Raw genomic sequence first — 12,143 nt, forward strand, 5'->3', positions numbered from 1 at the left:
ATAAGTGCCATATATGAATGAATCAATTCTGGAAATAAAGCAATAGCCTATGGTTGGCATTTTCAAAGTTTGGTATAACAAAGCTGCCTATACTATAGCACAATGGATAAGTGCTCTCAATTAATCTTAGAAACACTCATTGTTAAAAGCGAATTTCATAACCACAATATTAAAATCTAGTCTGATCTAATAATGTGTGATTTTTTGTCTTCAAAACTAACAAATTGTAAAGCTGACATCTCCTAAGCTTGTTCTTATTTTAACAACTCTGGTTTAGTTGTAAAATGATCTTTTAAAGTAGATTCGAAAGTAAAAATGAAGTCATGTTGTTCCTGATTCACGCATTTCTCCCAAGTTTGCTAATGATGCCATTATAGTGCATTCAAAAGTCCTCCATTAACCCTATACCCCATAACCCACCCTTACCATTTAAGTCAGGCAATGAGACAAATTCAAAATGGCGTGCTAATGAACGTTTCACTCTTACATAAAATCCGCTAGTTTGGTTGGTGACTCCAATACTCGCAGTTGCCGCTGTCAATGAAACAGAATTTTATCTCATATTTCACACAAACAGAGTTAAATCTCTTTTTTCTGAGATTTTTTTTTTTTTGGGGGGGGTGGGGGGCATTTGTCTAAAGAAAGGTACTGATCCCTTAGCTTACTATTTTTGAAAACAGACTTAAAAGACGTTCGCTCCTCTTTGATTTTCTTTATATATATATTTTTTTCGAAATGTCATCTCGTTGTATATGTTATGAAATCCATCACATACGCGTAATCACTGAAAGCAATCTTCTAAGTATGCACTTTAAGTAATACAACGTAGACATTTTTTTTTTTTTTTTAAGGCGTCAAAACTCATGACAAATGTTCTACGGTGTCTTTTAAATCCTCAAATTTTAAGCATAATTCCAAATTAAATAAAATGAGCGAAGCATAAAAAAAAATTAAAAAGAGAGAGAGAGCAGAAGAAGATATCAAACAGGACAAAAAAAGAGAAGAAATTTAATTTTACTGCGAGCTACAGTAAGTTAAGAGAACCTACATGACGTTTCTTTTATAGCAAGGTCGTTCCCAAAGAGATTAACGAATCTCAAATTTTGTCTGTCTATACCAGGGGTTCCCTAACTGTCGTGCATGAACCCCCAGGGGGTGCGTGAGTCCATCCCAGGGGCTTCGTGAGACGTTTCTGCAAGTCAAAATTAGAGTACTTTTAGTTGAACTATAATCTGATATATCATCATATTTTAGTAATGTATAAAAGTCGTACCTATCGACAAACTCTTTTCGCGTTCCATACGCATATGTTGCCATAGTAGTACCGTACCGTGCATGTGATACTTCATCTTTTACGAAGCACTGTTATGCGTGTTATAGTATAATAATGACTCAGATCGTGTCTCAAAAAGTTGCCGGGGGTTCGAGGACAACTCTGACATCCACAGGGGGTTCGTGGGGGGATAAAGTTAGGGAAACCCTGGTCTATACCCCTTTTTTCTTTTCATTTTAAATTCTGTCGAGTCTATAGCTTTCATCTGTAAAGATTTGCTTTTCTTGTTGTGATTTATGTTTTCTCGCTTCGTATAGATGCGAAAAATCTTTAATTTTTATTGTTTTCTTTTTTGGTCTTTTTTGCAGGTGAACCATATTAATGACGTATTTCCCGCCGCTGACGCCCCTATCGCCATCGCATGTCTCGGCGCTACTTCGGGCATCGGTCGGTTAATATCCGGGCCCCTTTCGGACCACCCTCGGGTGAATGGTGTCTTTATACAACAGCTGGCTTTCTTAATGATTGGAGTCTGTACCACTTTACTTCCTATATGTGTGCATTTCCCGGCTCTTCTGGTCAATGTATCATTGATGGGTATCTTCGACGGCTTCTTCGTCTGTATGATGGGCCCGGTGGCTTTTGACCTCGTGGGCCCTCGCAAGGCTTCTCAGGCCCTCGGGTTTGTTCTAGGGTCCATGTCTATTCCAATGACTGTCGGACCACCTGTCGCCGGTAAGTTAGACTGCCTTTTGAAAAAACAATTAAGCAGATGGGCAAGATATGTGTCCACGTAGAACTGGTATACAGCCATTCCTTCACAAAAATAATACTCCGGCATTTCGTTAAATATGAAATGTTATACAATACAGAAGTTTAGAGTGAAGTCAATTATAGCTGAAGCAACGGGTCTGGTGGGGCGGGTCGAGTTGTGGGGGGGGGGTGGAGGAAAGACGGAATACCACATATAAAGCGAGCCAAACTCAACGGTTAATAATACCGTGGTATCTCATCATCGTGTGCACTAAGTACTATTCACTGACCCTATCATGGCAGGCCATTTGTGTCTGACATAGATCAGTTTACGTGTGTATGGTTTCCATGGGCGTAGAACCCGTGGGTGGACGGGGGACATGTCCTCCCACTTTTTGAGCTGTGGGGTACGTAACACAAAATATCTTCACCCCCATCCCCACACTTTTTAGGCCACTATAATGAATAAGTAACCATCATGAAAATCCATCACGCGTGAGAAGAAAATTTGAAGTCGGAATATTCATTACTGGCAAGGGCGGCGGAACCGGGGGGGCACAGGGGCACGTGCCCCCCCCCCACTTTTCCTCAGGGTTAAAAATGTGCCCTTTTTCTACATAAAAATTGAGGTGTCTCAAGTTAGCAACAGGCCAGGGAACCAGAATGAACACTCGGGAAGGGCCGTTTCCGGCCATCTGAGGGGTTTGTAAAACCAAAATTTTCTTGTACGCTCCGCGCCAACCGATGGTGGCGCTCCGCTCAGAATGTCGTGCATACAACTTTGGATATTGCATTGCTAGTATGCATTTTTTCCATGAAAAGGGGGGGGGGGGGGGCGTTGATGGAGTGATGTCCATACGCGAAAAAGATAATACAATAAGAGTTATAAAGGTTACTAAATATAAGACTATCAGTCCAATTGAATTTCTGCAAAGTGCCCTTTGATGTCGGTGCCCCCCCCCCAGATTAAAAGTGCTTCCGCCGCCCTTGATTACTGGCAAATATCGTCCAATGTCTCACGAATACTGCTGATGATGCGACAGAGGCTGTTCATGATGACAGTCATTAGAATAAATCGATTTTACTATATTCTGGATATCCGGGTATTGCAAAACAGCGACGAATGTGTTGTAGTATGACGTCATTCTGCTTCTCATGTGACGTCATCTTCAATTGATCCGACTGTTTCGTCCCCTCCCCCTCCCCCCCCCCCCTTATTCAACCTCGGAAGAAGCTATCCACGCCCATGATGGTGTCGAAACTATAATGACGTCGTAGGTATTAGGAATCTGTCATGTGCAACCTCTGGAAGAGATGTCGAAGAATAATGCGAAGAAAAACAACAACATCAGAAAGTACACAAATTTCACCCGCTCCGTCACCCCCCCCCCCCCCCAAATCCACCTTTTCCCATTGCAGACTACATAGCGCAAAATACCATGTTGTTATAGGCAACAATGTGCAGAGTCTGTATTTTAATTCTGTAAAACTAGGACGACAGACAGAGAGTGTATCGCTAATTATAAGGTGAAAAAATCTCCGGCTGTTTGGACGTTAAGTATGAACACATGATCATAATCTGATGTTTTTTGGTTCTTTCCCTTTTGTTAACGTGTTTTGCCACTTTTCATGAACAGCTTACTACAGCTGTTGACCTCAAGTCTTGGGAAATTATATAGCACAGTCACGCAATGATATGATAGACCAGTCATTTAAAGAAACCTGTACATAAGGTAGTTAAAGAACCACTGTACCCTATATCATTATCCCAACCTAACCACATGAAAAATCAAAGTTATTTCAAGTGAACAAATCCACTTGACCTTTTCCAGTGGTATGACTCTCGGAGAAATATTGATACGTCATCATATGTACAGGGACCTGTCTGGTCTTTCCAGTTAGCGTCTGTTCAGCGAAACATAAATAATGAAATAAAATAAAAAGTTTATTAGGTCACGTTTAGGCCTACATTATCTGTGTCTGTTACCAAGGTATCGTACGTTCAATCATGTGAATCGTCTGGTAAACTCGATGATGACGTCACATCAGTTCAGGCATTATTATATTAATTTCAGATCATTGTCCTTTTCTCACATTCCAATAACAAAATACAGACAAAACAGTCGGAATTAGAATCTTTTATCTCACGTGACACTCCTCGTTGATACGTGCACTCATACGAGTCCAATAAAATGAAAGGTTAGGAGTTTTTCGTTTACAGTTTTTAGCGATACATAAAGGGAATAAAACACACATACCCATACACACACACGCACATATATACATCCTGAAGAATTGCACGGTTCCTCTTTAAGTGTCAGGTATTATAGAAAAGGCACAGCGTGGAAATAAAGGGACTGAAGTTTCAAGCAGTTTCATACCGACCAAATAGTGACCCATGGTATGAAAGTATATACATAGTGCGCTGACCCGGTGGATGGGTCCCACGGAGTCTCCCTTCACAGCGGGATGTACCATTTTATGAAAAAGGAAAAGAGATAGATGAAGAGAAAACTCATAATTTTATCAAAATTATCATAATTTGGGAGACTACAATGGAACACAATGCAAGGTGAAAGTATAACCACGTGACCAACTCCCCGACAAAAATAGATTCTGTGTGCATTCTGTACCACAACAAAATGTTGAAACGGCAGCTGTTAAAATCACATTTTTAAAAAAAAATTTATACACAACACGGCACTTTTTAAATACATTTTTCTTCATTTCGTAACAACAGCGCACATTCTAAACAACGAAAGGGAATGTTTTACTCCCCCCCCCCCCGCAACAAAAAAGAGGGGGTACAATTAAATTTCAAAAGGCGAACATTTGAGGTTTTCAGTCTTCACATGCATAGCTGAGTGGGGAAGGTGGGGGGAGGGGAGACTCATACGCCCCTGTGTAAAGAACTTCATTTCGTGACTCATTTGATGTATCATTGGGAACATTTGCACACTATAAAGTGACATTAGTGCATAATATAGTGCTTACATGAACGATTAACATTTTTTTATAAAAAAAACACCTGCTATTGGTTTGAAAATTTCCAACTCGAACAAATCCTTGTTAACAAGATTTAACCGAATAGCAAAAAGCATAAATATTCTGATTTATTCATTTTCTATTCCAGGACTTATCTACGACTTTACCAAGTCGTACAACCTCGCGTTTTTCCTGTCGGGATTATCACCAATCATTGGGGCATCTTTCCTGATGCTTATTTATCGGATTCCCTCGGATCGGTCTCCGACAGTTCCCGAAGACGACGATGAAGAATACGAAGATATCGGTGACGTCTTTTACGAGGATAAGAAGGAACCTGCAGGCAGGAAAAATTCAGATTACGGAAGATTGAAGAGGGAGCCCTCAGTCAGAAGGCCGTCCAGGAAAAGTACAGTGACATTTAGTGATGACCATCACGTGACTGAAGAAACGTCACGATTGGTCGATACCGAGGACGGCTACGTGCCTCCTTGGAAACAGTACGCAATTGAGATGGTACATGAAGGTATGGGAAAGAAAAGACGCGGGAACGTGGAAGTGAAATCGAACGAACATACATCTCAAAATGGCGATATTCATCTCCACCAGACACATAATGGAGAAATGCATAATGGAGAGAAACCAATGAACGGTCACGTGACGTACCCTGATATTAGTGAAGCAGATAATCTATGTTGTGATGGTAACGATGAATCAGATGTGCAAGAATCTGTCGTTTGACAAGATTCCGTCGGAAAGAGTCGTGGTTTCATGACGTCAGCATGTCAAACTGTATGTCTGACTGTGTGAACATTCCATTATAGAAGAGGGACAAACATACAATACAAAACAGTAAAACTGTCCGTCTTTGTGAACATTCCATTATATAAAAGGGACAGTACTTATACTGCTTTAGTAGTAACTCTCTTGACTAAAGGGATAAAGAAAATGATATTTGTCACTGTCCTCTAGGTTTTTATGATATATATTCCTATGATATCATATATGTACATCTTTGGACAAGTTAACATCCAACGGGAATTTTTAGTTGCCTCCAATGAAGCTAGAAAAAATATTGTTGAAAATATAGGGGAAAAAACATCGAGCAACATAAATAAATTATTTTCAAGACAGTCGCACAATTTAACGCAATGTATAGAAAATGGGCCTTTTAAATGAGAAGTTTGATAGGTGCGTTTCCAGATTATTAGGAACTAACGAGAGTTCCATAGATTTAGACATTATCAAGGGGGTGCTTATCGATTATGAGGACTTAAAGCAAGTCTTTGATGACGTAGGCTCCCCATGATCGACGACGACATGTGTGCTCTAGTTTGCAAAATTTGAAATTTGCATAACAATAGATAACATAAGTTACGGGTACTTCGGCAAATCATGTAGGTGATCCGTGACATGTTAAAGAAATATACAGTTGGTAACATTAGAACTTCAGAACAAAATTCTAACTGAGAATTGATAAATCCAATGGGGCGTCGAGTGCAAGGAAGTAAAACAACTAAACGGTTCTAAAAATTGTCACCCTTGTTTCTCACTTCCCCACTTTATGATAAAGCTACAACGTTTTGTTCTACCTTTTGGCATTATTGTATAGTTCTTCGTATATACAGCGTTCCTTAAAATAACTTGCACGTGAAAGGGAAATATATTTTACAATAAATATTTCTCATAATTTTGAACGACAAATGTCGTGGTGAAATGCAGCTGCGCAATTAATCAATGAGACAAAAGGAATATCTCATCATATCTGAAGTTTTAATCGATATGGAGAGAGTTGTTCAATTTATAAGCGACAAACAACTTCAGACGACTTTACTCAGTAAAGTCAACATATTGGATTAAAACATTTGGGCCTAAGCCCATGTCGAATTTCGTGCAAAACCCGGTGCGACAAGTATTTTGTTCCTGCCGAGTTAACTTTTAAGCTGATTCATATGTGTTAGCATTTTCGCTTCAAGTTCTTTTTCTCGACAATTTTTAAAATCAAATTCTGAAATATTGCTGAATTGGTTCGCAGGTTGTTGAGAACGACGTAGGCGTGTTATGGTATAATTTTAATTGCTGGCCGCTCGTTCTGAATATTGTAAAGTTTACATTTGGCCTTTGTTTTATGCTTTTACTTCCAATACTGCTTGCCTTTGCTGCCAAACGATGTCAAAACGATATCAAATATGAATTCTGAATTCACAGACATTTATTAACAACCAAAAATATCGACCTAAAATATTCCTTTGCTTTCGCCGAAAAAAAAGTTCCTAAATCAACACGGTAGCGTACATTATATTCGTATGAAAGTATATATGTTCATTAAATATGTGTTGCCTGGATGTATGAACAGCCTTCCACTGTGGCTAGCATGAACGTAAGGAAAAGACCAAGTGTTCAGCCCATATGCCAGCTATACACCTTCAAAGAATGTAAATTATTAACTGAATTTAATATATTATGATAATATTATATATGATATGATACACACACACACACCCACATATGTATATATATATATATATATGTATATATATATTTATATATCTATATATATATATATATATATATATATATATATATATATATATATATATATATATATATATATATATATATAAATATATATATATATATATATAAGACTAGACAACAATCTGATATATAAATAATTGTCACATATTTCTAAACTCACGATTTTCTGTCCCGTCCCGTATAACAATCGATTGAAACACCTCAGAATTTCGAGAGTGACCTTTGACTACAGTAAGCGACATATTTATCCACATGCAATAACTCAGTTTTTAATGACGAGTTTTGAATCTTCCCCGAGTGGCGTCTGATTGTATGTACAGTTATGTTAGAAATTTGTGCCTATTAAAGTGACAGGTGCAGGCAGGGGTGAACCTAGTGAAAAGACCCTTTGAGTCGCCGGGTAGAGTCGCATCCATTAATTTGAAATAAATAGATTGCACCTCGGAAGAGTTACCGGTACCTTGCAGTTTAGAGCGAGTACATAATAAAGTATATCTATACCTACAGTATGTTGTAAGTTACAACATACTGTAAGTTACCGTCTAGGTATACTATATTATATATATATATATATATATATATATATATATATATATATATATATATATATATATATATATATAGATATATATATATATGTATATATGTATATATATATATATATATATATACATATATATATATATATATATATATATATATATATATATATATATATATATATATATATATATGTATATATATATATATAAATATAATCTCCCATACTAAATTTCGAGGAAACTGAAAACTGAATCACAGCTATACACTGTGGCTTATATAGGTTATATTGATAAGGTGAATAATATCTTTCACCTTCATAATATCATAAGTAAAAATGCTTAGTTTTAAACGTGAGCTGAGTTATTAAATCATGAGAGATTAAAGGGCTTTCAATTCAGATAGATATATACATCTCATGATTTTATTGGTGCTAAAATACTTGCTAACTACATATTTTTTTTTGTAAATATATAGCTATTATTATATATACTTAGTAAAATACTTTAGTTTATGTTTATCCTATTCTTAAAGAAACAAAGCAAACGAACAACTGTTTTTTTTCCGTCAATTTTTAAGAATGTTCTTTATATTAGAATGTTCTTTATATTTCTTGAGTTTGTGTAAAACAAAAGCTTCTACCGAAGAGTGAGACTTGTTTACGTTTTCAATAAAGAAATAAAGACTGAGTATACCGTTGTAATACGTTCACACTACGTTATGTTTTAATGCGTACTACGAGGGAAGATATGTCAAGATCCTACAAATTTAATTGAATGTTCTCAACCACTATCACATTCACACCAACATATACACGCAACCCCCCCCACGCCCACCCCCCCCCCACACACGCACCCATACCTGGTTTCTATTATATTAGCTACAACCAACGACATTTCCCCTTTATTCTTATAACCCTTTGTCTGGAGAACCTGTGACTATTGTTCTCTATTGTTCGACAACTGGTGACAGGAATTTCTTTTGTCCCATGTCACCAGTTGTGAGGCCTAGTCATGTATACGTACATACACACACACACATTGTTTGTAACTGTAAAAAGTGTATGACGCTAATTTGTATACAAAAATGATTTACACCTATATAGTTATATAAGTATATATAGCACAATCACAATACAAATATTATGAATTCCTTACTCCATTTGTCTCACCCCCTTGATAGGGATGGCAAATGTGGCCTTTTCTCTGATTCTAAATGGTAGATCAAATTGTGGAGAAGGAAATATAAAATAGGGTACTTTTTTTTTAATCGCCAATACTCTAGCTCACACCATGTTTAGAGGGAGGGGCCTCTTGATGACATCACATTGAACTCAATGATAATACGTGTCTCTAATTTGACTGAACTTCCCGTCACATGGCTAGAACTCAATACATCATATTTAAAACCACAGGTGCACACAATCAATCAATAGCAAACCCAGTCGATCTTAGGTTCAAATTTAGTTGTATCGTAAACTATTCTATGTTTCAATCAATCAATCAATCCTGAAATGTATTAAAGGGCCAAAAACCAAGATAATTTTGCTTTAAGGCGCATTGACACAAGACAGTGCAAAAGACACTTCAACGAATAAAAAAAAAAACACACAGCGAAAGTTACTGCTCATAAACTGGAGCTTAGGAGGTTACGTGGTGACTTGATTCAGGTTTTCAAGATTGTGTATGGTTTTGACAATTTATCCTTCACCGACTTTTCCATGTTTTCTAACAGTAGTTGTACCAGATGTCATTGTCTTACACTCCAAAAGTCACAAAGTAGGATTAATATTCGGCATGACTTTTTTCTAATAGGGTTGTGAATGAGTGGAACGGTTTGCCTGAGAAAGTTGTACTTGCAAGTAGTGTGAATGGGTATAAGAATGCTTTGGACAAGCACTTTAAGCATTGTAATCGGGTCTAAGTGTTTGTGTCTTCAGTTTCTTCTCTCTCCTATAGGGTCCTTGATAAGGACTTGAGTGTCCCTCCTGATCCTCTTTTCCTACTAAACTAAACTAAGTTCCAAAAGATGTTATTTGAGCAGCTTCTTGAAGATACCAATAGATCCAGCACCTCTGATGCGGCAGATTCCAAATACGAAGGTGGAACGGTTTTTTTGTGTTCAATGAAGGAACGTAATGCTGAGGTTGTCGAGCAAAGTAATTTCTTTTAATCCGGGAATGTACGACTTATAAGAGGCAAAAGAACACGGGGTGCATGCATGCCTCACATACAATAACTGAATTGAAATGACATTTTACTTTAGTAAAATATATGACCTATGTTACTTAAGTGAAATACAATTCCACTCAAGTTTAATTCCATTCCATTCCAGTGGAATTCCATTTAACTTCAGTAAAATGCCAGTAAAATTCAAGTTTACTAAAGTAGAATTGAATTTCACTTTTGTAAAATTGGACCCACCTTGGCCTTTATTTTACTTAAGTAGAATTGTTTCTACTTAAGAAAAAAACAATTCTACAAAAGTGAAATTCAATATCACTTAAGCAGAATTGAATTTCACTTAAGTAGAATGTAATTAATTTTAGTAATATTACGATGTAAATGTTAAAACGGCTTGCCATACGCTAGTCATCTTGGTGCATATGTTTAGAAATGCAGTGGCGCTCTTTTCATTTGCAAAATAAAATAGAAAAATGACGATGGCGCTCCACTACAACTTCCGTCGCAAAGACGCTTCAACACTTTGGCTGAAAATGGTACACAGCTGTTGTTGACTGGTAAACTTCCCAGGAAGTTACAGTCTCAATGTAAGGGACTGGGTTTGAAAGTGATGATCAGGTAGTTTGGTTTTCGTGCCCGGGCGACTTTAAAACAAATATACTTACCAGGAGTTCCATTTTTATATACTATTTCCATCATGATTCTGGTTAATAGAAAAATATTGTTGAGATCCCAATTGAGACACGGAACGGAGAATGAAGACACAAGACAAACGGTTCCAGATAACCAGGTATATTGATAACTGCTAACCACGGTGCTCTAATGAAAGTTTCACGTCTACATGGCGAACGACCGTTACAGTAAAATAATCTCTCCGAACTCCATCCTACGTCCCAGGACCAACAAAAGTTAGTCCTGAACTGCAACTCTAACTTCAAGTCAGGGCAAACTCTACCTCTTATACTGAAAAAACCCCTCTCTCTTCCATACACAGGAAACATTCCCCCCCTTTTTTTTTGGATATAGGAAATGCTCTCTACACGCAAATTATGATTTTCATCAGACTGGGTGTATAACATTTATTCAAATAAAGAAAAACCTAGACAAACCCTAACGATTACCAAACTACAAGGTTAAACATAAAAATGAAGTAAACGGACAACAAACTTACCGATGGCTATTCACCATCGATAATCCCGTCAGAACATTCGGATTTAACATGTACACAAGATAAATATATGCATGCAAACAAGCAAAGGACGCAAAAGCATTTATCAAGAGTTGACCCAGTTTATGCAAGGTCATTGCAACCCCAACTGAAAGACTATTGCCAGTCTTAAGACAAAAACAATATAATTCTGACCGAATAAAAGAATAGTAAGTCAAACCTCACTCATGTCAAAAGCCATTAGATTTGACCATCCCATAGAAAAAAACAAAACAAAGAGTGGATTGGTCAGCAAACCTATTCAGTTTTGACGTATGTAAAGTTACATTCGACAGGTTCACCTACCGGTTCGATCGATCTAGTTTGTCCTGGCACAACTTGACCAGCAAACGCCAATTAAATTCTGACCAAATGTTGCAATACTGTGCCATCTCAGATCCCTAGACACACATTCGATTTTTAAAACAAATTAGTCTTGCCCCAACTACAATTAAAGTCTCAATACGTGTTTGCTGATGAATATCGGAAAACAAACTTCCGAAGCAGATTCAATTATTTCTTATTCTAAATGCACTCTGACGAGGTGGGTTTAATGGAGAAAAGCTGTCGCAATCGCAAGAAAAAAATTATTTCTGTTTCCCTTATGGCGCGAACGATATACTGCATAAAATCATTGCGACCGCCCATATCAGCATGTTCATTA

The 12,143-nt window shown here is 37.2% G+C and overlaps 1 protein-coding gene across 1 annotated transcript in view; it reads left to right on the forward strand.

The window, feature by feature from the left end:
• LOC139962771 (monocarboxylate transporter 10-like) overlaps nt 1-7,549 on the forward strand; it is a 33,238-nt gene extending 25,689 nt beyond the window's left edge. Inside the window, exons 3-4 of the mRNA XM_071963085.1 lie at nt 1,642-2,008; nt 5,160-7,549. Of these exons, the coding sequence (XP_071819186.1) occupies nt 1,642-2,008; nt 5,160-5,752 (960 nt within the window). The 3' untranslated portion in view covers nt 5,753-7,549. The remainder of the gene's footprint in view (nt 1-1,641; nt 2,009-5,159) is intronic.
• Nucleotides 7,550-12,143: the final 4,594 nt, after the last annotated feature.

This window comes from Apostichopus japonicus, chromosome 21 (genome assembly GCF_037975245.1).
Source record: "Apostichopus japonicus isolate 1M-3 chromosome 21, ASM3797524v1, whole genome shotgun sequence".
NCBI classification, from domain to species: domain Eukaryota; kingdom Metazoa; phylum Echinodermata; class Holothuroidea; order Aspidochirotida; family Stichopodidae; genus Apostichopus; species Apostichopus japonicus.